We start from the raw sequence: 26,503 nt of genomic DNA, 5'->3' as shown, positions 1-26,503 counted from the left end.
ATCTCTGTCTTAATATTTATATTCATAATACAGCAAAATAGTATCTGAGAATGGGAAGCATCTAATACTATTGTTTATTTATTTATTTTTTAGGTGAGTGAGATATGGATATTGGTCAGTTTCATTATCCCATTTCTTGAATAGAAAACTTTTGTATGAAGTTGGAGCCTATTAAAGGAGAGGTTTGGTTTAGTTTTGCTCTTGTTTTGAGTTTTCAATTAACTTTTTAAAAAAGTTGCGTACAGGACTAAACCCCAGGAACTGAACACCAAAAGTTGATATTAAAAATGTTCTAATAAACAAAATGTAGGGTTTGTCATGAAATGATCTCTCAAAATTTATTTTAGTGCAGACTCTCTATCGTAATACAGACTGCTACATAGAAGAAACGCCCCGCGTTCAGTGGCACGGCTACTATCTGTATGTGTGGTACATTTCTACTTTATTCCCCACTTACCAGAGGAAAAATTACTCAGGGATATTTCTTTTTAAATTAATTATTCCTCTGCATTGTATGGTTATTAGCAGAGACAGGTCCAAGCCATGCAGCTTGCACTTGAAAGACAAAATAATATTTTTTGTTATTAATTATTACTTTCTTGGTTCTCAGAATGGCAAAAGTACAACCAACAGCCTTGGACTAACTCTTAAGAAAGCTGTCTCCGTCACAGTTAAGTTTACAGTTGCAGTGGGCAGTTTCACTGAGCCCTCAGTTATTGAAACAAGCAGTCAAAGGTAACTACTAAGCAAATCTGAGAAAACTCAGAAATCCAGAGTTAAAGTTTGTGACGATGCTGCCTGTGGGAGCCAGCTGAGGTTACTCTATTAAGGTGAACTGCAAACAGAACTGGTGGATATTCCAATACTTAAATTTACCAAGCCAGCACAAAACAGCTTCTGTATTACCTCACTGCTTACCCAGAAGTCCAAACAATGCAGTTCCCTTAAAGTGCCCAGCCTCAGGCTTCCATCCAGACACACATGTCAGATATGATGATGATTACTGAAAATGTTATCTCATCAGATAAAAGGAAAAGTTCTTCTGATCCCAAAGGACCATCCACACACACAGGTCCAGTTATAACTTAGATTTTACCCAAAATAAACGATTATAGTCAATTCTTGTTAACTAAACTAACTTTTATTAAAAAAGAGAAAGTGTTGGTTAAAAGATCAATATACATACAGACTTGAATTCAATTCATGAGGTTCAAATACATAGCAGAGATCAGAGGCACCAACTTTCCTTGGCACCAGTGGGTTCTTCGCCCCCCCCATTCCGATCCCTGCCCCCGGTCCTGCCCTGACTCCAGTCGCCTCCCTGTCCCAATTGGACCACACCCCAAATCCCCGCTTCGGCACCCACCAATTTTTCCCTGTGGGTGCTCCATCCCCAGAGCACCCATGGAGGTGGCACCTGTGGCAGAGATGAGTTTGTAGTTGCCAAAAGTCCTTTTAGAAATAGTCCTTCAGTTGTAGTTCAATGTCCATGTTCAGGGTGGCTCCAGTCAATGACTGGGGATCTCAATCCTTGTAGCTTAAGGTTTCCCCTACTTGAAACCCAAAGCAGATCTGAAATGAAGAAGGATCATGTCCCAAGGTTTTTATACATTTCCAGCAGCCTTTTGGCCTGCGAAAACAATAGTCTTAATTTTCCTTCTCCTAAATACTCCCTTTTTGATCTTTGAATCAAAGCTATAGCTATAGACATGTTTGCTTACATCACAAGACCTGAACAAACATCTACTCTTCTATCTCTAACAATGCAGGCTTGCATTGCAAAGCTCTATTCATTTACATATCTTCCTAACCAGTCTTTAAAGTTCGGCCACGGGTCAGGTCAGTCTGTGAGTTAATTAACTCTTTCTGGCCCTGTGTCACCTTTCAATGAGATATTATATCACTCCTTAGACACCCAGCTCCTGCTCCTTCAGGTTCAGCCTCACAGGGGTATGCCCTAGTGACCCTCCCCACCAGCTCAGGGGCTGATTGCAGGCCGAGAGCCCTTTGGGGTTTTAATTACAGGCTGATTTCACTGAAAGTTACCTGGCACAGGTGTAATTGTACATTTTTACACTAAAGCCTCCAGGGGTGAAATTGTTTGGGTCCTTCCTGCTCTGCAAACAGCATGAGTCATTTTCAGGCAAGGAAACACCCCCTTGCTGCTGAAGGCGGGGCATAGTGTGAATTCCGGCCTTTGAAACAAAGCCTGTTACAAACTGCCCAGAGGAAGCCATGGCTGCAGAGAGCCCCGTGGAAAGTCTCCAGGAGGAAGCTACATGTCCCGTCTGTCTGGAGTATTTCACAGAACCTGTCAGTGTGGAGTGTGGGCACAATTTCTGCCGAGCCTGCATCAGCCAGTGCTGGGAGGGATCCGATACAGCCGCCTCCTGCCCTCAGTGCAGAGAAACTGTGCAGCAGAGAAACCTCAGGCCCAACAGGCAGCTGGCAAACATGGTAGAAATCACCAAGCGACTGAGTTTACAGGCAGCAAAGGGAAGAGGAGGGGACGGGGTGTGTGGGGAGCACCAGGAAGCTCTGAAACTGTTCTGTGAAGAGGATCAAACCCCCATCTGCATGATCTGCAGAGAGTCCCGGGCTCACCGCGCTCACACGGTGGTTCCCATCCAGGAGGCTGCCCAGGAGTACAAGGTAGGGAACTGCTGTGAAATTTAATGGGTTAACTTTGGGGGTTTAATGACAGGCTAATTTCACTGAGAGTTCCCTGTCACGGGTGTGACTCATCATTCAGCCTGTAAAGTCTTTATTGTGTGGGGAGATGCCACACTGCCTGACCATTAATTTTGTTATAGCAACAGAGGCAAAATATCAAATCTTGAAAACAGGATCTACACACACACACACACCCCCACGCTCAGAAGCACCGCTCACTCCATACCCCGCCTCTCTCCATTGCTCTCCCCCACCCTCGCTCATGTTCACCTGTCTGTGGCAGGAGGTTGGGATTCAGGTGGGGGTGTGGGCTCGGGGCTGGGGCCGAGGGGTTTGCAGTCTGGGAGGGGGCTCCAGGCTGGGGCAGAGGGTTGGGGAGCAGGTGAGGGCACAGGGTGCTGGCTCTGGGATGGGGGGTCAGGGCTGGAGAAGGGGGTTGGGGGGCAGGAGGGGGTGAGGGAAGCTGGCTCCAGCTGGGCAGCACTGACTTACCTCAGGTGGCTCCCGCTCAGTAGTGCAGCGGGGCTAACGCAGGCTCCCTGCCTGTCCCAACCCTGCGCCACTCCTGGAAGGGGCCAATGTGCCCCTGTGGCCCATGGAGGGGAGCATGTGGCTACACACGCTGCCCCTCTCTGCAGGAACCACCCCCGCAGCTCCCATTGGCCACAGTTCCCCATTTCTGGCAAATGGGAGCTGCGGGGATGGTCCTTGCAGGCGGGAGCCAGGTGAAGGGAACGCTGCCCTCACCCCAGGCTGTGTGGATGTGCTGGCCCCTTCTGGGAGTGCCGCACGGCTGGGGCACGCAGGAAGCCTGCCTGCGCTGCCAGAGATCTTGATCGACTGGGAGAATCTCCAGGATCTACTAGTCATATGCAATCGACTGGTAGGTGATCACTGGTCTAGCTAGACAAAAGGTGGGAAAGGAAACTGAGGCACAAAGCGGGGCAGTGAATTGCACACAATCACCCAGCATGTCAGTGACAGAGCTTAGCATAGAACCCAGATCTCCCCAGACCCAGTCCAAGACTCAAACCACTTTGCCATGCTGCCATCTTAGCATCAGCCCCACCCAGTGATGAATTGTGTCCGTTAGGAGGGAGAGACGCCTTGATAAAGGTCCCAGGCCCACCAGGGAGAGGAGGTTTCTCACTGGATTCTGAACTCCTGTGCTGCTCCACGAGGGGTTAATCTCAGATGCTGCCGGCCTGCACTAGAGGAGATCACTGGGCTAAAGAGTGTGTGGGACCCCGAGCACCTTCCGTCCGCACACAAAAGGGCTCCAGACAGCTCAGGTCCATGCCAAGTACCACTGGGATTTCACTGGGTTGTAGCAAAACCAACCCCAGGCTGGAGCTGGCCGGTGCCAGTCTGACCTGCTCTGTTGTGTACGTGGGCAAGGACCAGCCAAAGTGGTTCCATTAGTCCAGGGTCTCAAACACGCGCCTGCGAGGTTATTTTCTGTGGCCCGCAATCTCCTCACGGCCTCCCCCTAGCGTTTATCTAGAGCAGCTCCGGCCCCACGTGCACCAGGGGCAGGGCAGGTTCCCTTCCTGTCGGCCAGCTCTGCCCCGGCGCCGCTCCGGGAAGCGTACGGAACCTGGGGGAGCAGAGGCGCAGGGGTGTGTGTGTTGCTGTTGGTTCAGGCACCGCCCCCAGCAGCTCCCATTGGCTGCGGTTCCCCGTTCCCAACCAATGGGAGATGTTGGGGGCAGTGCCTGAAGCAACAGCGACACACACACCCCATGCCCCTGCTCCCGCACGTTCCAGCGGCTTCCCGGAGTGGCGCAGGGGCAGGGCAGGCAGAGCCTGCCCTTCCCCCGGTGCACGCTGGGACAGAGCCTGCCCCCCGAACTGCTCCTGCCGTCGCCCCTCCTGCCCGGCGCCCCTTGCCTCATCCTGCACCCCGACCCCTGCCACACCTCCTGCACCCCAACTCCTGCCCTGACCCCCTGCTGTACCCCACACCCCAACCCATTGCCCTGAGCCCCTTGCTGCACCCCTCCTGCACCCCAACTCCCTTCCCTGAGCTGCCTGCCGCACTCTGCACCCGACCTCCTGCCCTGAACCCCCTGCTGCACCTCGCACCCCAACCCATTGCCCTTAGCCCCCTGCCACACACCCCCTGCACCCTAACTCCCGGCCCAGACCCCCTGCTGCACCCCTCATCCCTCCTGCACCCCACACACCAACTCCCTGCCCTGAGCCCCTGCCTCACCCCACACCCCTCCTGCCCCCCCCTGGGGGCAGGGAGGGGGCGGAGTTGGGGTGGGGATTTTGGGGAAGGGGTTGGAATGGGGGCAGGGAAGGCTGGAGTGAGGGCGGGTCCGAGGGCGGTGTGGGGAGGTGTCAGTAATGCGGCCCTCAGGCCAGTGTACTAGTCCTCATGTGGCCCTTGTGGTCATTTGAGTTTGAAACCCCTGCATGAGTCCCAACAGGCAGCCTTTTGAAATCTCCCAGAATGCACTGCTTCCGGGATCTTTACCAGGGAATGGGACAGTGGGGAATCTGCCCAGGGGGCATTGCCACGGAAAGGCTTTAGGACAGTAGTAGGGCAAACCCAAAGCCATTCTTTATACAAATCTGCATCATGTCTAATTAGGGAGGTCACTGAGGCATCCCCAGAACATCGGACATGCCCACACCTGCCTGCATTGGCCCGTTCTCACCAGTATCAGTCACCCTGTGTGGACCCCACCACCGTTTTTTCCAGCGTGCCACCCGCCTGCATCATTCTGCATGAAGGTGCCACTCCCATCCTCATGGATGTCCTCCTGCATCCTCCGTCTCCTCCTCTCCCTTTTGCACCAGACAAAGCCACGTTCAGTGGCGAGTCCTTACCGGACAGGGACAGTGCTCCACAAAACTGGGATCGCGCAGCTTCAAACCAGACGAATGGCCTCCCGACGTCTCATGGGGTTTGCCCTGGTGCTTAAACCAGCTCTGCCCAACCAGTGCAGTCCCCAGGGCTTCAAGGGTGAAACCCGGGTGGCTTCAAGGATTTGTATCATTTGGTTCCTTAAACCTTCTACAAAACAGGTTTATTGATTCACCCCCATGTAACTCCAGTGCCCTGTTAGGCTCTGTACCACTAATCAGTTCACAAATACCAGTAAAGCTTGGTTATAATTGAAATCCCTAATTACTAAAAACACTGAACCGGAATTGGTAATGAGTCTGAATGTGACACGCTCCCAATCTCTATTAATGAGGTTTGATCTCCTTGGTGGCCCTGATGTCACAAAGCGATTAGAACTACAGTCATCTTGGGTTTTGGGTGGAAAAACACCCACTTCCAAGCACCTCTCAACTATCCAGATGAAACTGCCCAAATCATTTCTGTTTTTTCAGGAAAGAATCCAGGCCCATTTGAAGACTCTGAGGGAAGAGAGAGAAAAGCTGGTGGGATTGAAAGCGACTGGAGAGGGGAATAGCCGGGAGTATCTGGTATGTGCCTGTTGTTATGAACCAGCAGACATTGGTAGTGGGAGGTCTGTTTGGAGGCAAACTCCTGTGTGGCCTTGGTGAACACGGGCTTGTGTGTGTTTCTCCATGATCATGAATTGCTGGGTTAGATTCATGTGTAGACAAGCCCTAAGCTTCCCTTTCAGTTGATGAGTAGCCTTTGTGGCTTACCCAGAAATCCCCCCAAGTGAACTGAATGTCCCTGTGAATTGCTGTCCACTGTGTCTAGACATTTTGTGCATTTTTAAAACGTTTGTTTCTTTTAACTCCCCTGACGTCTCTGTTAGTGTAGTGCTGAGTCCTGCCTCCTGCTGCTCTGGGTCTGAATTTCCACAGACCATAAATAACAGAAGATGCTGACCATGACTGACAGCGAAACATCCCTTTCACAGGGACACAGGGGCCAAAAGGGAAGGTGTGAGAGAATCCCCTGCCTAGTACCCACAGGGTAGAGTCAAATGTCAGAAATTGTAGGATTTTCACAGAAAATCACCCTCCTGCACTCAGCTCTCCATGAAAGGACCCCAGGCTCCATCCATGTCCCTGACCAGCCCTTGCCCTATTTTCATACAGAAACAAATACAAATCGAGAGGCAGAAGATTGTATCTGAATTCCAGCAATTGCAGCAGTTCCTGGAGGAACAAGAGCGACTCCTGCTGGCCCAGCTGGAGAAGCTGGACAAGGAGATTGTGAGGATCCAGAATGAAAATCTCAGTAAACTCTCCGAGCAGATTTCCCGTCTGAGTGAGCTGATCCGTGAGATGGAGGGGAAGTGTCAGAAGCCAGCGAGTGAATTCCTACAGGTAAGACTGATTGAGAAACATAGGTGCGTGCTCCAGGACAGCCAGCTCTCCCCGTCAGTGCTACCCACTGTCAGCCCTGCTGAGCAACTCCTCCCCCTTCTTCCAGCACCATCTGCCTGCTGCAGTCAGCTGTTCCACTGTGTGCAGGAGATGCTGGGAGGGAGGGGGAGGAGCGGGGAGGGAGTGTGCTCATGTTAGGATTCCCTCCCCACTTTGAACTCTGGGGGACAGATGTGGGGACCAACATGAAAGACCCCCTAATCTTATATTCCATCATCTTAGGTTAAAAACTTCCCCAAGGCACAAATTACTTTCCTTGTCCTTGGACGGTATTGCTACCACCACCAACAACTGATTTTAAACAAAAATTCAGAGATGGTCACTTGGAACCCTATTCCGCCAAAATGTCCCCCCCAAGCGCCTTTGTTAGGTAAAAAAGCAAGTCCTTACTCACCTCTCCAGCACCTGAGTTCGTGCGGAGTTGGTATGGGGCTCACAAATCTGTCAGAGACCAGACAACACTTCGTTGATCAACGGCTCACACTATCCTTAGCTTAAAAGCCTTCGGAGTAAGTGTGGCAAGTTTATTAGGGGTGAGCATTAATATTTATACACAGAAGTAAACAAAGTAATTAACAGATCATAATGGTCATGCATAATCAATTAAGATTCTACAGGATAAAACAGGTTAAAATGTAGATTTAAAAAGACAAAAGGGGAGATGGCTACTTAAGGGGAGGGGGGTGTCATGAGTACTTCGCAGGTCAGAGCTTTGATTAAAAGTTTCAGACAGAGACATCAAGTCTGGATTAAGTTTAAGCTCATCAAAAGTTGACAATCAACACCTTCACCCCCTTTCCTGGGGAGGCTTGAGAATAATATACCAACCAATTGCCTTTAATGTAAGTACAGACCAGATCTTTATCTTTAGGACACTAAAATCAATCAGGTCCTTAAAAGAAGAACTTTATTATAAAGATAAAAGTACAAGAATCACATCTGCAAAATCATTGATAGAAGGTAACTTTACAGGGTAATAAAAAGACTTAAAACACAGAGGACTCCCCTCTGGACTCAGTTTCACAGTTACAAAAACAGGAATAAAACTGCCTCTTAGCATAGGGAAAATTCACAAGCTAAAACAAAAAAATAACCTAACGCATTTCCTTGCCTTAGTTAGAATATTTGTAATCTTAGATGGATCATTTCAGGTAGCTTTTCAGGAGATGTTGTAGCTGCTTGGTCTATCTCTCGATCAGGAGAGGAAACAAACAAACTGAGCCCAAACAAAACCTCCCCCAACCTACCAGATTTGAAAGTATCTTCTTTCCTTATCGGTCCTTCTGGTCAGGAGCCAACCAGGTTATCTGAGCTTCTTAACCCCTAAGAGGTAAAGCGATTCAGTACAGCTGCAAGGAGGTATTTTATGTTACTCTTTCCTTAATATTTATGGCAGCTCACAAGAGGAGGCGAGGAAGAGACAGGGTGGAGGTTGAGTGGGAGTGGTAAGAGCTCGGTTGGGGTGTGGCATTGGGGAAAGGTTTGGAGTGGAGGTGGTGCCTGGAGTTGAGCACCTCCCGGAACAATTGGAAACCAGCACTCATCATTAGAAACATGCCAGACTCCCACAGAGGGAGAAGTGGGCTGCTGAATCATAAGCACTGGAGTCCAGCAGTCGGAGATCTCAGTGTAACTCGGCATGTGCATTGCTGACATCTGAGTGAGTATTATTCTTAGCAGAGTCACAGGGATATGAAAGATGGAAAAGCCCCATTAGCTCAGGGAATCAATGGCCCTGGGGCCAAGGCAGGGTCTCTTCCCCGATACTTCCTAAATCCCTTCCCTGGAATCCCGTGTGTGTGTGTGTCAGAGAGGACTGAAATTCTTTTGTCTCTCTCTCCTCTAGGACGTCAGAACCACCTTGAGCAGGTATGTGGCTCCCTCGCACTCCACAATGCTGGGAAAGAGCTTGATGATGAGGGTAGCACCGCATCTCCCTGGGGCTCTACAGCAAAATGTGTGGGGAGATCACGTGTTGGATACAAATCTCTCTGATCAACTCCATCCTGGGGTACTCACTCTTGTAGAGAAAACTCTGGAATTCTCCAGTCAGTGGGAAGGACTGACCTCAAGTATTTTGTAGAGATGTCACCTCCCTGGGGGACTGGCTGCCTCAGGATTGTGGGGATGGAATATGGGCCTGTCACTGCTGGGTACTGGTCACTATTCAGCCCAGGGCAGCAGCGATCAAGAGTCTTTCCCCACCTGAGGGCTGTTTGGAGACCTGTGTGGAATGAGCTGGGAAGGGGTAGTTGGTGTCTCAGTCTTGTTGCTAGAGGGCAGATTTCTACAGCACTTCACCTGGGAACCTCCTGTCCCTCAGAGCATGGAGGCCAAGGAGCGAATTGGCCATGGAGACTCAATTCCCCTTTTGTCCGCAGAGCTGGTCTCTCCAGACCAGAGTTGAAGAATATTAATGACCTTTGAACAGAAGGTTGCTTGGCCCTGGGTTGTGTTGCATCTGCTCTGAGGCTGGGAGAAGTCAAGGAATTCTAACTCCAGGGCCATTAGAGCAGCGACTCACTAGCCAGAACTTATAATGAGTCACACAGTAAAATATAATCACGTGAAATTGTTTCCCTCCAGATGTGAGAAGGGGAAGTTCCAGCAGCCAGAGGAGATTTCTCCTGAACTGGAAGAGCGAGTCAGTGGTTTGTCCCAGAAAACGATTGTGCTAATGGAGATTCTGGGGAAGTTCAAAGGTACCTAGAAGGGATCTAGGAATGGAAATTGGGATGAGCCTCTGAGAAGAGAATGGTGCTGATCAATTGGTTCACACTTAGATGATGCTGTTAAATTAAGAAATGACTCAAAGACTTTAAGGCCAGAAGGGACCATCATGATCATCCAGTCTGACCAACTGCACACTGCAGGACACAGAATCTCACCCACCCACTCCTGCAATTGACCCCTAACCTCTGGCCAAGTTACTGAAGTCCTCAACAGTGCAGCACTTCCTGCTGGTCAGTCAGGGAATTAGCTTTCCCGCTGCAGAGTGCCCAATGCTGGCCAGTGTCTCTCCTGCCCCAGGCCCCCCCATGTCCCTCCTGGACCCCAGTGCCCCTTACCTTGGGGTTCTGCCCACAGCAGTACCCCCACACTCTGGGTCTCCTCTCCCACGGGAATCCCAACCCTCTATACCCACCTTGCCTCAGCCAGTCATCTAGCCCCCTTTCTCTGGGGCAGCCTGCACTCCACAATGTCCACTCATCATTAACAAAGGGGTTGGACCTACTGCCTTTCTAACCCTACTACCATCCCTGGCCCTTAACAAGGCCTCAGCCTGGGGACTTGCCAGGCCAGAGCTCCCCAGCTCTGCCTGCCCCACCCCAGCCCTGCTCTGTGTTAGGTACCCTGCGCTCCCAGGCAGCCCTGCAGTGAGACTCTTGCCTGCCTAGCTCCCAGACCTTTGATCAGGGCCAGTTGTGACCTAATTGGCTGTGGCCCCAGCTGTGGCTGCCTCCCTAGTCAGCCGACCTCAGCTGCTTTTCACCCTTTACCTCCTTTTATACCAGGAGGGGGGTAACTGCCCCACTACACAAATTACAGAGAATCCACCATTGACTCTAGGTTAAAACTGCAACTGACCCGTGCCCCGGGCTGCAGAGGAAGGAAGGAAAAAAATCCCCAGGCTCTCTGTCAATCTGACTTGGGGGGAAATTCCTTCCCCACCCCAGATATGATGGTCAGTTGGATACCGAGCATTTTGGCAAGACCCAAAAGCCAGACACGTGGCAAAGAACTCTCTATAGCTCAGAGCCCTCCCCGTCTACTGCCCCATCACCAGCCATGGGGCACATTTCTCAAAGGCAGATCCAGCCCATCACTGAGCTCTGGTCCCCTTTGCAGCTAGTTTGGGCCAAATGGGCTGGAGGGAAGGAGAAAGCCCCTCCCCCACGGTCAGGGATCCCTCCAGCCCAGGGGCCTCTGGTGCCTCCTCCCCAGCACCTGCAGGCCCAAGGCGTGTTCCTGAGAGGGCTGGGAATGGGGTGGGGGTGGTGATGGCGTGTGGAAGAGGGAGGGGGGTGGACGAGGGACAGAGGGAGCTGGGCAGTGTAAAGCTGGGCCTCTGACACTCTGAACGCTGGGCAAGACACACGGGGGCCATTGTCATAGGGATGTAGCTCTGGCTGGCTTCAGAACTTCCTCAGCTTGTGCCAAGGTCTGCACCGGCCCCTGCAGCCACTGAACAGCAGAGTCACAAATGGCCCCTCCCCTCTCCTTTTCCCGGTACAGGGGGGAATCGGACCCTTTGAGCCAACCCTCCCCCACCTCAATTTCCACCTTGATAAAATAATTTTCTATTATTTCCATTTCTGCCTATGGAGGACGAGGTCCCGTCGTGCTGCTCTCTGTAGAAGCGCTGAGTAAACAGACCCAACTGCTCAAAATTAGAGCCAGGATTTCACAAACTCTGAACATCCCATTAGTGTCAAAGGGACCCAAGTGGGTAAAGTTACTTTTATGCCAAAGTCTTTGTATGATCTGGGTCTAGGTTACGACAAAAGGCAATAAGTGAATGAGACAAACCAACTGGATTCTGAAGGGAGGGAGTGGATGAGGAGGGAAAAGTAAATCTCTTACAGATTGTGTGTCCTTAGATAATTGTGAGGCTGCAAGGATGCTGGCTCCATTGCTGAGAGATGCCTGATTGAGAGGGGAAAATAGATTTCAGACCTTTTTATATTAAATACCTGAGTGTGTCTCTGTGCCTCTCTGTCTGTTTTTCTGTCATAATTATAAAACAGTTTCAGAGTGGGGATGCTCTTATGAATATGAAAGTCTGAAATCTCACCTCTCTTCTCCTTTCTCCCCCAAGACACTCTGCCATCTCAACTGGAGAGAAAAAGGGGAGAATTATTTGGAGCACACAGACAGGGTGAGTTTGTGGGTGAAGATTGCCTTTAAATTATGAGAAAATTCCAGAGAAAATGTCTTCATGAGATTGTAACTAAAGTTACCAACCAAACTGACAGCGACCATGACACACACAGCCCTAAAAATAACACATTGAACGGTAAGGAGATCCAGGGGCCCATGTCTCCCCTCCACAACACACACACACTTTTAAAGGTGGGATGACCAGGACACTTTTCAGCATGGGCACAGTTTGGGGGAAGAGGGCCACGTTGCCCGCCACACACACTGCAAGCCTTGGGCAGGCGTGGAGCATGGCAGGCAGTGTCTGTGCTTAGGGCAGGGCAGCTGATCAGATACTCTCTGTGTAGTGCTGCCTGTGCCCATGGCACCAATCTCACCCTGGTGCTGGCCTCTCTCAATGGCCCCACCCCTGCTTCTCTTTCCCTGAGGCCCTGGGCAGGCCAGAAGCCAGAACCAGGCTGCCATCCAGGGACTGCACTGGGAAGCCCTGGATCCTACACCTGCCCAGGGTGGTGCACCCCGGGGATTGGGGACATGGGCTGGGGACTGCTGCCAAAGGCCCATGGACCCATGTCCAGGGCAGGTGGAATGTCAGGGCTCTCCATAGCGGGCAAGTCTTACAGCCTGGCCAGGGGGCAGGGCCTCAGTCAGGGCCATGGATGGGGCAGGGACACAAAAAGAGTCCTGACACCAACCTCAGTGCTGAGTTCATGCCCATTCTGATGAACAGAAACACTCTTAACTGAATCACACGTGAACAGAGCTCCCTGCCACATCCCTCTGCTTCACCCCAGTGCAGGGGGTCTCCCATCGCTCTTGTCCAACATCCTGCCTTTCCTCTGGGCAGGGCTGGGCTCTCCCATTGGAGCCGTTCCCTGCTTTCTGGATTGGGGAGATGCTCTTCCTGTGAGACTGGCAGCTCCTCCTTTCTCTCTAGGCTGGAGATGGTGCTACCACACCCAGTGCCACCTCCTACTCTCTGGTCTTAAGTGGCTGTTCCCCATTGCTGCACCTTCCTCTCTGTTCCCTGGCCTGGGAGTGGAGGCTGCATTAGGGGAGGGAGCTCCCCCAGGGCTGAGCTCTGCCCCTAACACTCTGATTCTCTCTCCCCAGTGAATGTGACTCTGGATCCAGACACGGCTCATCCCAACCTCGTCCTGTCTGTGGATCGGAAAAGTGTGAGATGCGGAGACACAGGACAGCAACTGCCCAACAACCCTGAGAGATTTAGCTCTTGGGCCTGTGTGCTGGGCTATGAGGGATTCACCTCGGGGAGACATTGCTGGGAGGTGGAGGTGGGGGGTGTGGGAAGCTGGGCTGTGGGGGTGGCCAGAGAGTCTGTGGGGAGGAAGGGAGGGATCAGCTTTAGCCCTGAGGGGGGGATCTGGGCTGTGGGGCGATGTAGGTGGTGGGGGGGTGAGTTCCAGGCTCTCACCTCCCCTGTGACCCCCCTGCCCCTGAGCCGGGCCCCCAGCAGGATCCGGGTTTGTCTGGACTGTGACCGGGGGCAGGTGACATTTATCGATGTTGGTGACAAGGCCCCGATCTTCACTTTCCCGCCGGGCTCCGTCCGTAGGGGGAGAATCCGACCCTGGTTCTTTGTGGGGCCGGGATCCCCGCTCAGACTGTGTCCCTGAGACACGCAGCAGAGGCAGGAACTGGAAATCAGCCTCTCTAGCCACACACAGCCCAGTCTCTATGACCTTGGAGGACTCCCATCTACCCAGCCTCCAGCACCTCATCTCTATGGCCCCTGGAAGCACCTCCCCCGCCCTCTCTGCAGCCTCAGCGATGGGGGCAGGAGGGGGAAGACCCCTGGGGCTGCAGGAGGGGCCCTGAGGGGCAGAGGTAGGGGCTGGGCAGGGGGCAGCACTAACAGCCGGGCAGGGGACAGGCGGAGGTGGGGGTGGCAGGGACACAGCATGAATCAATCAGGGTTTGGGCTTTTGGGGAGAAGCAGCAGCGGCCAGGAGCGTTTTGTATAGATCTGTTGCCAGCACAGAATGCTCAAGGACAGCAACAGTGGTTCGTTGCCCGGTGTGCTTCGCTTCAATAAACACACCAAGGTGGAGAAGCAGACAAAGTTTATTTGAGATCTCTAAGCTTGTGCAAGGAGACGGAGGTGTCTCAAATCATGCACACAGATACAAGCAGCTTTCTCTCTTTATACATGATTTCAGCTAAGCATTCTCATTACCCCCCACTACTCCTCCCCCTCTACACCCCCTCCTATTTCCCATATAGCGGATACATTATATGGCTAGCAATTACACTAAGCAGGTTAAATCATTCTTGGCAGCAAACAATTCATCTCGTTAGTGACTTTTTCTTGACCGGTTATTTTGTTTTACTCCCTCTGATTTGCTATCCTGCCCCCTCCCCACCCCCTTAGCCAGGTGCAAGCAGGGCTCATTATTGCCTCCTGGGATCAGTGTTGCACTGATAACTAGCTGCTACACATTCCATTCTCGGTTACTGGCCTGTAAGGTCGATTAGAGTTTAACATGGGGGCCCTCTGGGCAAGCATAGAATAACTTTGGTTCATTCAGGCCTAATACAGATGCCTGATGACACCAACAATTCCCTCCTTTGAGAATACTCAACAAACCTTTGGCTGAGTGTTCTCATATACTGTGGACAAGATGTGATTGAGTGCCCTGGAGCTGGGGCTCTCAATGGGAGGGTACATAGGGACCTTCAGGGCACGGGGGGCACAAAGTTTACGAAGGAGCAGTTTAAAACAAGCAATCAGGAGGAGGGTGACCAGTAACAGTACCACACCTGTGAGGAGGAGACGCACAAGGCCACTTCCCAGTCCTCCTAGGTTGGGCAACCAACTCCAAAGGGAATAAAAAATTGTGGGTTTCCCTTCCTGGGCCTTCCACTGCTCGAAAGCCTGTTCGGCTGACAGGATGCATTTATTAATGTCCTGTGAGTTGTCTGGGACATAAGTACAACATTCGTTTCCAATAAGGGCACACACCCCGCCCCGTCATTGGCAAACTTGGTGAGAAACATAGAGAGCTTACGGTAAAGTTTAGCCAGCTGTCCCACCCCATAAGATGGGAGGAGGATCATGCCAAGTCTGTCTCCCTCGCCAATGGGCTCTGGGACATCATACAAGGACCTGTGCTGCCTGGGGCGGCCACGGGGCAGCTTAGGGAGCACTCGGAGGGGAGGGGCAAGATATCCTACGTAACAGCTTCCATACCACTGATGCGGGAGCCACTTATAGGCAGAGGTACCACAAATGTAAAAGGAGTAGCCATTTCCTACCAACCCATTATAACCACTTCTCCATTTTTTTTCATGGGCACCACTAAGAGTTCCAAACCGGGCAGTAGAGTTGGATTTGCCATTAACATAGACTGGGAGAGAATCATTACTGTCAGGGGAGAAATAATATTGACAGGTGCTATTTCCAGCAGACCAGGTGTGATTATCGGACTGGAACTGTCGATAGCACACTAACCCGGGGTCCACTGACCGCAGTCTAATGGGGAAGGGATATGCGTCGAGTTGGCCTGTGGTTCCCAGGGGTCGTCCCTCAATGCATACTGGGATTCAATAGTACAGTTTTGTGACAAGGGGGTACCCGAGATGTTTCTTCCCCTACTGAACCATCCCCAACAGAGATCTGACCAATTTTGGGGAACCACCCTCCAGGGCAACCCAGCTGCGTGGTGCGGGATTTGGGAGCATATCCAGCAGTTAGAGAGATTAAACTCTTGGGCAAAGCAAACCTTCAGGTCCTCATACGTATTTGCTCCTAACTTGTTAGGGATTCCCCTCCATCCCGCATATGCCTGAGGAGAAACGGGAGTTAATGAGAGGAGTGTTCCCATAGCAAAGAGCAACACTGTGGCAAACCCTAGGCCTGGATCCATACTGGGCAAGTGATCCTAAGGCCTAACAATTACAATTCCCCAAATACCCACAAAATAATTACTACTAATAACAAGCAGATTAAAAACAAAAGGGACCAGGCCCACAGGTTAGGCTGGCCCTGTGAAAATAAACACAGCCAACGCTCAGAGTTTTCACGGGGAGTGCGCTGTAACTGTCCAAAGGGGTCACAGGGCATTCCCAACAGGCCTTACTGTCACCTGAATAATAGTTTAAGTCCCAGATCGTCGCTGGCAGTCTTCTCCGCGGGTTGGACAGTCCACCGTTTAGGAGCTGGCACTGCTTTCAGACGAGAGTGGTGGATCCAGTTCTTGTATCCCTCGATCTTTGCTGCTGTGTGGGAGATCAGCAAGATGGTGTGGGGTCCCTTCCACTTCTCTTGAAGAGGCTCGTCCTTCCAGGTACGAACGAGAACGGAGTCTCCGGGCTGCAGGGAGTGGACAGGGGCGTCCAGCGGGAGAGGCTGCAAATCTTTGGTATACCTGTGGAGAGAACAGAGAACAGCAGACAGAGAGCACATGTACTGAGATAAGAAACTGCAGCCTATCTCCCACTCCCCTAACAGAACCGGTGTACCATTCATAGGCCATGCCCTCCCAAACATAATCTCGAAGGGACTAAGCCCTAACCTGCCCTTTGGGAGAGCGCAAACTCGGAGCAAAACAAGGGGTAAGGCATCAGGCCATCGAAGAGAAGCCTCTTGGCAGACCTTTGAGAGATGCCGCTTGAGTGTCTGATTAGTACGTATGTGGTCGCCATGGAGTGTGGAGCTTCCAGGGGATCTGTAGGACATCCGAAATCCCCTGAATGACTTGTGATGTGAAGTGTGTTCCGTTGTCAGATTCCATCCACTGGGGGAGTCCAAAGCGAGGAATGATCTCCGTGACAAACTTGAGAGCCACTGTTCTGGCAGTGTTGTTACGGCATGGGAAGGCTTCAGGCCATCCGCTGAATCGATCCATCAAGACGAGGAGGTATCTGAACCCTGGGTCCGGGGGAATTCAGTGAAGTCTATTTGCCACACCAATCCTGGCCCTGGGGTAGGTTCCAGAGTGGCTGGCGGCACTGACACTCCTGGTTGAGGGTTGTTCTTTTGACAGACTAAACATTCAGCCTGTACCTGGGATGCCAGGGGTCTAAGTCCAGAGGTTAGAAAATACTTATTCATGAGTTGGGTGAGAGCCTCCCTTCCAGCATGAGTGGTCTGATGTAGTTTCTGTAGTACTGGCCGTATTAGGCTTTTAGGTAGGAGGATTTTTCCTTCTGTGGAGTGGAGTGTGGAAGCAGGGAAAGAATTAATAAGGATTTGAAGGGGATCTTAATACATGTCAGTCAGTTAGCAAGAGTTAGCCCAGATGTAACCCTAATGACGTGAGACTTCTAGAAGCAAGGATAGTGTGAGACATAGGGAAAGAACTGTGTACAAAGTTATTACGACCTTGTAACTGATAACCAAATATGCAGGCTTGCTTTTCTTAGGAGTGAGACAAATAAGATAGCAGAATGGCTTATGTATAAACAAAATGTAGTTGTTGCTCTCTATTGTCTGTATTATTGCTAGTTATTGTCTGTAACAACAGTATAAAGGCTTGCTGTAATTGTTTACCAGTTGAGAGACCTGTCCAGGACTGGGGCGACCCTGTGTCCTATGGCACTCTCTCCCTCCATTGTAATTACTGGAGAAATAATAAAGTATTTGATTTTGCTGCACCCAAATGAAAAAGCGAGAACTGAGTTTTTCTCCGAAAATTTGGGGGCTCGTCCAGGATGGCAACGCCCACGGACCCACAGACGGCTACTATGGATCATTCCCCTTCGAACCCCATGGCGCCACATGAGAGGTATGAGACCTTTTGAAATCTCTATTGGGGTATCGGAGGAAGACTGTCCGTGAGGACGTCTGTTTCTGTTGGGCTCACGCCATCTGAACTTATTGACTGTGCAGGAAGATCAGATGCAGAGTGGTATTGGGGAAAGGCCCCAACAAGGTTAGTTTATAGCAGTATTGGGAACTGCTGAGTTGGCCAGCAAGGTAATGCATAGGTAAATGCATAAGGTAATGCATAGGTAAATGCATTGGAATGCACCGGTGCTGAGGGGTTTTTACCGACTCAAGAGGGGTTGTCATACCGCCTCATGGTATTGGTCCGGACCAGGTAAAGATGCATCGTGGTTAAAAAAAACAAACAAACCAGAGGTAAAGAAGAAAAAGGAAAAAAAAGAGATTAAAAAAAAAAAGGTTAAAAAGAGGCCTTGGTGTGTGTACACCAGTGGGAGTGACTGTTACCAGAAGACGCCCAGAGTACCCTGTGAAGCGAAGGCTAGTGATCAGGACTACTCTAACGCAAGCCCTGTAACTAGTGGATCTTTAGGAGATCCGACCCACGGTGGGCTGACTCGGCCTGGCATCGTCCGGCGAGGAAGCTTCCTGAGTCTAGGAGTGTGTGAACCCATCTTCCCTCCCCTTTCCCTTCTGTGTGGGCTACTGACAATCTGATCATCTCACTGGATGCAATTAGAGTAAGCGGCGCTGTCTCCCAGAGACTAGCCGACGCTCTTTGCTGAAGGGAGGTGTAGGAGAGTCGTAGTCTTCCTTGTGAGTCTCTCCTGTGTGAGTGCCCTGTAGAGAAAGATCCTTAGTTTTTGAGCCGCTAGCGCGGACAGGGCACCCTCTCTGTGTGTGTAAGTGGAAAATGGGTAAGGGACAGTCTAAACATTCCACCTTACCCCCTAAGGGTACCCCAGCATATTACATGTAAGTACATTATGGTCCTAAAACCTGCAGGTATTTAGAGAATTGGACTCTTCACACGCGTGAAAATCCATCTAAACAATGCCCATTAGAAGGTACCTTCAATCTAGATAAGATCATATATCTCAGAGGAGCTTTTAATCACCAAAGAAAAGCCTCTGACACAGTGTGAGCAATTTGTCTAGGAATGGGTTAATTTGAAATTCAGCTTAGCCCAGAGATAAAGTTGTTTTGTGTTCAAGGTCAAGAATCAGTGGGGCTATGCTAAGTGCAAAGAAAAACTGCTTTCAGCTCCAGCTGCTTGTGGAAAATAGAGACAGAGGCAAACCAAAGGCAGTACAAGTTACAGAATTGGAATTATATTTGCAAAGCTTAACTTTCCAGTGAGACATGTGTGAGTATTAAAGTGGCTTAAGGCTTGGGGCATTCATATTTTTCCTGTGTGAGGTGGGAGCATTCCCAACACTCTCCATTGTTGTTTTATTATTTTTAATGATGCTTTAAATTTTGATTATATGCAGTGTCAGTCTGATCACCTGACATGAGGGATAAATTGGTAACAGAAATTTGTCACAGTTTGGTGAGCAATTAATAATGGGGGAGCCCTGCAGAATTTACACCATCTATCTGTTTTACCCTTGTTATTTTATGTTTGCTTTGTTTGGTATTGTTGGTGTTATATGATAAGGATTGTATGATTATAGGTGAGCCCTAATAGAATAAGGAAACACTATCTGGTTTTGTTCTGTTTTGTTTAACCGGTTACTGTTGTTTTTCTGCTCTGTTCATTTGGGCGTTGGGTGTGTGAGCGGAACTGAACTTCTCGTTCGTAATTCCTCAGAGTGGAAGCCATGTGTGCGATGAAGCTCTGAGGTTGTATTGAGATCTTTCTGTCCCGCCCCCTGTAACGGACAATGTAATAGAAGTAGAAAAATCTGGCTTCGACTGTAATTCTCTCTGCTTTCTGTGTAATTGTCTTTTCTGTTTAAGTGTCAGCAGACAAATGGGTGGGTCTCTGGGTAGACCCCCTAAAGGGGTTTGGATTGGCCTTTATCCAATGGCCATGTATTTTTGCCCAGGTGGCAAGCCTTCAAGGGAGGACTCGGGTAGTCTTGTGAGTAGAAATGTTTTGGGGAAAAGACCAGAAGGGTGGGGGCTAGTTGAGAAGCTCACCATCCTAGCTAAACTGGTAGTGGAGCAAATTGGTGCAAATGGAAGGGACGATTCAGCGAGAAAAAATGGATCGGGCCCAGACGGGCAGGCAACAGACAAAGAGATTGGAAAACAGGTTGGAAACTTTTGAGGGTGTAGTGGAAAGAAGGAGTAAGTGAATATAAGCATGAGGATTTCAAATACTCAAGAGGATATTTGGAATGGTGATTTGAGTTGATAAAAGTGACTGTTGGGAGACAAGCAAGTGATTTTTAAGGAAAGTGAAAAGTTGACTCTGTAGTTGCTGGAGGGAACAGCAGTTGAACTTTGTAAAAATGCTAAAGAGACAAGTTTTTGGTGTCTTTGAAATGTTTGTAAATAAATTCAGGCAAAGAAATTATTAGATTGCAATCATTTGGCTATGAACAATTTTGTTAAATCAGTTGAAGAATGTATGCAGTGCTATGTAATGAAAATGTTAGTAGGCTCTAAAGGCACTATAAGTGGTGATGTTTTCTTTCAGTGTTTAAAAGCAGGAGTTAAAAGTAAAAAAAGCAAGCCAGAAAGCATCTGTGTTAATGCAAATTAACTAACTGATAAGGTAGAGGCCGCTGAACCAGGGCTGTCTAAGAAACACATACAAGAAAATATGGGGTAATTCCTCTGTTTTGCTTAGAATCAACAAGAGTATTTGTATATTTTAAGTATTTAACTGCCCAGAAGGGGTGGACCTCTGTTTTTGTCTTTCAGGCCTGGTCTACACAAGGACTTTAATTCAAATTTAGCAGCGTTAATTCGAATTAACCGTGCACCCGTCCACACCAGGAAGCCATTTAGTTCAACCTAGAGGGCTCTTTAGTTCGAATTCGGTACTCCACCCCGACGAGGGGAGTAGCGCTAAATTCGACATGGCTATGTCGAATTAGGCTAGGTGTGGATGCAAATCGATCTTACTAGCTCCGGGAGCTATCCCACACTGCACCACTCTGTTGACGCTCTGGACAGCAGTCCGAGCTCGGATGCTCTGACCAGCCACACAGGAAAAGTCCCGGGAAAATTTGAATTTGGGTAGTAAGATCCACAAACCCGGAAATCCTGGACGCCCCATCATCTCTGGCATTGGAACTCTCACTGAAGGACTGTCTGGATATGTGGACTCTCTACTCAGACCCTATGTTACCAGCACTCCCAGCTATCTCCGTGACACCACTGATTTCCTGAGGAAACTACAATGCATTGGTGACCTTCCAGAAAACACCATCCTAGCCACCATGGATGTAGAGGCTCTCTACACAAACATCCCACATACTGATGGAATACAGGCTGTCAGGAACAGTATCCCTGATGATGCCACAGCACAACTGGTTGCTGAGCTCTGTGCCTTTATCCTCACACACAACTATTTCAAATTTAATGACAATATATATCTCCAGATCAGTGGCACCGCTATGGGCACCCGCATGGCCCCACAATATGCCAATATTTTTATGGCCGACCTGGAACAACGCTTCCTCAGCTTCCGTCCACTCACGCCCCTTCTCTATCTACGCTACATTGATGACATCTTCATCATCTGGACCCATGGGAAGGAGACTCTGGAAAAATTCCACCATGATTTCAACAGCTTCCACCCCTCCATCAACCTCAGCCTGGACCTATCTGCACAGGAGGTCCACTTCCTAGACACCACGGTGCAAATAAGTGGTGGTCACATTAACACCACCCTATACCGAAAACCTACCGACCGCTATGCCTACCTTCATGCCTCCAGCTTCCATCCCGGGCACACCACAAGATCCATTGTCTACAGCCAAGCACTGAGGTACAACCGTATCTGCTCTAACCCCGCAGACAGAGACCAACACCTAGAAAATCTCCACCAAGCATTCTCAAGACTACAGTACCCACACGAGGAAATAAGGAAACAGATCAACAGAGCCAGATGTGTACCCAGAAGCCTCCTACTGCAAGAGAAACCCAAGAAAGAAACCAACAGGACTCCACTGGCCATCACATACAGTCCCCAGCTCAAACCCCTCCAACACATCATCAGGGATCTACAACCCATCCTGGACAATGATCCCACACTTTCACAGGCCTTGGGTGGCAGGCCAGTCCTCGCCCACAGACAACCTGCCAACCTGAAGCATATTCTCACCAACAACTGCACACCGCACCATAGTAACTCTAGCTCAGGAACCAACCCATGCAACAAACCTCGATGCCAACTCTGCCCACATATCTACACCAGCAACACCATCACAGGACCTAACCAGATCAGCCACACCATCACCGGTTCATTCACCTGCATGTCCACCAATGTAATATATGCCATCATATGCCAGCAATGCCCCTCTGCTATGTACATCGCCCAAACTGGACAGTCTCTAAGGAAAAGGATAAATGGACACAAATCAGACATTAGGAATGGCAATATACAAAAACCTGTAGGAGAACACTTCAACCTCCCTGGCCACACAATAGCAGATTTTAAGGTGGCCATCCTACAGCAAAAAAACTTTAGGACCAGAATTCAAAGAGAAACTGCTGAGCTCCAGTTCATCTGCAAATTTAACACCATCAGCTTAGGACTAAACAAAGACTGTGAATGGCTTGCCAATTACAGAACCAGTTTCTCCTCCCTTGGTTTTCACACCTCAGCTGCTGGAACAGGGCCTCATCCTCCCTGATTGATCTAACCTCATTATCGCTAGCTTGCTTCTTGCTTGCTTATATATACACACCTGCCCCTGGAAATTTCCACTGCTTGCATCCAAAGAAGTGGGTATTCACCCACGAAAGCTCATGCTGCAAAACGTCTGTTAGTCTATAAGGTGCCACAGGATTCTTTGCAGCATCTTGTGGAATGTTATGTGGAATTTCAAAATGACGAATTAGAAGAAAAGCTTTGCAACTTGCCCAAATGCAATCCTATCCAATTCCAAAAAAATTAACAATTGTCTAAATTTTAGGCCACCTTTGAGCTGGAGGCCCAGGCCACACTCTGAAGATGGGCTGGGACGGGGGGAGTCCATCAAACATCAAGAGACTGACCTAAAACATTTTTTTTAAATGTAATGATTTATTTGGGCCAATCTCATGATTTTGGGGGGGTTCAGCTCATGCATTTTGATCTCTTGTAGTAACTTTCTTTAAAAAGGGGACTCAGGGAATTATAGACCAGTCAGCCTAAACTTTGATACTTGGAAAGACACTGGAGCACATAATTTCTATTGTCCTCTCTGGCCATATGGGTGAATGCATCCAAGGCCTTCCCTGTCAGCAATGGAGACACTGTAACATGGCCTCATGTCCCACCCTGTTAAATTCACAACTCAATTCAAAAGCATTTTAAAATAAATCTGTATCTTCCCTAGCCTAAAATAATACAATATTTTAACTGGGAACTGATGGAGAAAGCAGCTGTGAAGAATCATTAATATTTATCTATGTAAATGTTTTTTAGAAACTTACTACAGACCTGGGTAAATTTCACTTTCCCTCACTTCCACAAATACCTTGACACAATTGTAGTTTTTCCTCCTTTTTTAGCAGCGGGTGGGGTGGGGGAGGGGAGGTTACTCTAACTTTAAAATATGTGGAATAAGACTAATTTGGATACATTTCACACCTATAGATACATTTCACCCAGCTGATAAGCAATAGTTAAAAGAGGTGTGGATAAAAATAATCTCTCAGTCCTAATATTTGTATTCATAATACAGCAAAATAGTATCTTAGAATGGGAAGCATCTAATACTATTAAATATATTTTTTCTTTGTTTTTTAGGCGAGTGAGATATGGATATTGGTCAGTTTCATTATCCCATTTCTGAACAGAAAACTTTTGTATGAAGTTGGAGCCTATTAAAGGAGAGGATTTGTTTGGTTTTGTTCTTGTTTTGAGTTTTCAATTAACTTTTAAAAAAAGTTGCATACAAGACTAAACCCCAGGAACTGAACACCAAAAGTTGATATGAAAAATGTTCTAATAAATAAAATGTAGGGTTTGTAGTGAAATGATCTCTCAAAATTTATTTTAGTGCAGACACTCTATCGTAATACAGACTGCTACGTAGAAGAAATGCCCCAGGTTCAGTGGCACGGCTAATATCTGTATGTGTGGTACATTTCTACTTTATTCCCCACTTATCAGAGGAAAAATTACTCAGGGATATTTCTTTTTAAATTAATTATTCCTCTGAATTGTATCATGGGCCGGCTCTAGGGTTTTTGCTGCCCCAAGCAAAAACATTTTTAGCTGCCCCCCACCCCAGCCCTGAGCTCCCCGCCCACCAGTGCCCCCTTGCTCTCTGCCACCCCAGCATTGGGCTCTCTTCACCCCCTCCACCCGCACCCCCAGCTACCCAGCTCACCCCCCCCCAGTGACCTCCTCATTCACCGCAGCAATCCCCGTTTACACTTGCAGTGGGGATCAAACCGTTTATCCTATTTTTATGTCACTTTTGTATAAATCTCACCCCCCCATCCCCTGCAACCCCATCTTTAGTGCTCCAAATGCACATGGAAGGCATAGGGACTAACTCTCAAACCTTGTACCCGTAAAGGGATGGGGATCTAGTAAAGAGGGTTCAGGCAGAAGAACGGGTGTGGGGGTGCTGGGGGCTCTACACTGGCAGAGAAGCAGGGTGCAATGTACTCGGGGAGGAGGAGAGGGGGTATCGGGTTGTTGCCGGCACAGAGGCCCGAGGCGACAGCAACAGTGGTTCGTTGTCCGGTGTGCTTCGCTTCCAATAAACACACCAAGGTGGAGAAGCAAAAACCAGGTTTATTTGAGCCCAGATAAGGTGCAAGGGAGACATAGCAATCTCAAATCCTACACACCGATACAAGCGGTTTTCCTCTCTTTATACATAACTTCAGCTAAGCATTCCCATCACCCCCACACTCCTCCTCTCCCCCCACCTTTCATTCCCATGCAGCAAATACACTTTGCAATAGCAATCACATGAAGCAGTTAAGTCATACTTGGCAAAACCCACCTTAGCTCGTTAGCAACTCTTCTGTGATCAGTTATCTGTACTTTCCCACCGTGGGGGCTACGTTCTCATGCATATAACTTTAATTACAGCACCTGGTTTCCGCCTATCTTATTTAGTATTGGCTACATCTAGTATCAAGCAGCCTTGCCACTGCCAGTAATTAGCACATAACACAAAAGGTTACAAAAGTTTAGTAAGGCTAACAAAAGCACTTTACATAAAGGTACTTTGGGTCACATAGGCCCAAAGCCATCCTCCCGAGTTACCTAGATTTATGCCTAGTGACACCAACAGGGTGGGTTGCGGGAGAAGAAGAGCAGGGGAAGGGGGAGGTGCGGGAGGAGAGGGCTGGAGGAGGGTACAAGGGGAGAGGTGTGGGTGAAGGGAGAGTACAAGGAGCGATGGGGGAAGGTACAAGTGGAGGGGCTGTGAGCAGTATGGGGGGTGCAAGGGCTGAGAGGGGCAGGCGCTGACAGCCGCTTCCCCTGCCCCGTGCAGGCAGAGAGGAGGGACACTGACCCCCCAGATGCTCGAGCCGCGGGGGTCCCCAGGCGGCTCGAGGCAGTAACCCCAGCTGCCCCGCTCGGCGCCAGGCTCTGCCTCTCCTCACCCAGGGCCGGCAGCGCAGGGCTGAGGCGGGGGAGGTGCGCGGTGGGCTGGGTCCTGGGGCAGGAGGAGGCAGCAGCAGCTCCCTGGCAGCTCGGGCTGCCCAGCCATTCACCCTGTCAGCGCGCGAGCCGGGATCCCGCCCCCTGCCCAGCCCTGGGGGGAGGAGACCGACTGAGATCTGTGGGTGGTGCGGGGGATCCAGGGAGATACTCTGACTCGCTGCTACTCCAGCAGCAGCTCTGGCTCCATCTGATCCGCCGCCATCAGGGCTACTTTGGGAACCGCTCTCCCCTCGCTCTGGCGTGCCTGGCTCAGTCCTTCCCTTGGCCACATCCTTATTCCCGAGTGCGGAGGACGGGAGGAGGAGGCGGCGGCCGCGGTGGGCGTGGGGGTGTTGGAGGTGGGTGAGTTGTGGGAAGCAGCAGAGTCTGGGAGATTTCTCCTTTGCTTCTCTGCTATGAGCAATAAGAAAAGGGAGCTGGGGAAAGTCACAGCGGGGGAGGGTGTTAGATGAGTCTCGGCGAGCCCTGTGGGGAGCCGCTTTCCATACACGGAATAGGAGGAACTCCCAAAGGCAGCATCTGATCTCCCGAGCTTGGGGGGGGGGGGGCAGATGGTGCCTAGTCCCAGCCACATGCTAGAAAGCCCTGCACAAGGCAGCCTCATAGGCCAGGCTCCGAACCGGTCCGGGTTTGCTCCGCAATGCACTTTGTGTTCTGTTTTATGGACTGGCCCTGTGCTGGAGCCGAGGCAGCCTGGGAACTGGAACGCAGAGACTCCGGCTCCCCGCCTGGTTCGAAAGCCTCTCCGGGCTTGTCGCTAGCGGCCCCTGGGCATGAGCGGCTGGGTCTCTGCACCTCCCGGCCGGCCCCCTGGGCATGAGCGGCTGGGTCTCTGCACCTCCCGGGCGGCTCCCTGGGTCTGATTCTCCCAGGCAGCCCCTGGAGCCGAGCCCAGGCTGAGGCGAGGAGAGGGGCTCCCTGAGTGTGTGAGGAGCCAGGGAGGAAGGGAAGTGGGGTCCGGGATGAAGGGAGGGGGGAGGGGTCCTGCTGCCGCTGCTGCTCTGAGTCTCCCCAGGGCGGTGCTGCGTTTCCCCCCAGAGTGGGCTGTTCAGGGCGCCGTCGGGCTGAGCAGGGGGCGTAGATCCCGGCTTGCGCTGACAGGGTGAGTGGCTCTGGCCAGGGCTGGCTCTGGCTTTTTG

The 26,503-nt window shown here is 50.2% G+C and overlaps 2 protein-coding genes across 3 annotated transcripts in view; one reads left to right on the top strand and one right to left on the bottom strand.

Annotated features, from left to right (window-relative positions):
• Positions 1-2,207: 2,207 nt before the first annotated feature.
• Positions 2,208-13,737, top strand: LOC120383911 (zinc finger protein RFP-like). Its single transcript, XM_039502236.1, has 7 exons — positions 2,208-2,652; positions 6,022-6,117; positions 6,709-6,939; positions 8,846-8,868; positions 9,586-9,701; positions 11,819-11,878; positions 12,994-13,737. The coding sequence occupies exons 1-7, from the start codon at positions 2,236-2,238 to the stop codon at positions 13,515-13,517; spliced, it is 1,467 nt and encodes a 488-aa protein (XP_039358170.1). The 5' UTR covers positions 2,208-2,235; the 3' UTR covers positions 13,518-13,737.
• A 2,296-nt stretch (positions 13,738-16,033) lies between these two features.
• Positions 16,034-26,503, bottom strand: part of LOC120383893 (zinc finger protein 84-like) — a 162,974-nt gene continuing 152,504 nt past the window's right edge. For both annotated transcript variants that reach the window (XM_039502211.1, XM_039502212.1), the window contains exon 4: positions 16,034-16,268. In XM_039502211.1, coding sequence (XP_039358145.1) covers positions 16,053-16,268 — 216 coding nt within the window. In that variant the 3' untranslated portion in view covers positions 16,034-16,052. The remainder of the gene's footprint in view (positions 16,269-26,503) is intronic.

This window comes from Mauremys reevesii, linkage group 15 (assembly GCF_016161935.1).
Source record: "Mauremys reevesii isolate NIE-2019 linkage group 15, ASM1616193v1, whole genome shotgun sequence".
Classification (NCBI taxonomy): Eukaryota; Metazoa; Chordata; order Testudines; family Geoemydidae; genus Mauremys; species Mauremys reevesii.
This window is presented reverse-complemented; position numbering and strand designations above follow the sequence as displayed.

Bases quoted from the DNA above. Each gene is read 5' to 3' on its own strand.
- LOC120383911 (XM_039502236.1), top strand. From the start codon at position 2,236: ATGGCTGCAGAGAGCCCCGTGGAAAGTCTCCAGGAGGAAGCTACATGT. The intron at 6,940-8,845 runs GTAAGACTGATT...TCTCTCCTCTAG, and splicing joins CAGCGAGTGAATTCCTACAG to GACGTCAGAACCACCTTGAG. The intron at 11,879-12,993 runs GTGAGTTTGTGG...CTCTCTCCCCAG, and splicing joins ATTTGGAGCACACAGACAGG to TGAATGTGACTCTGGATCCA.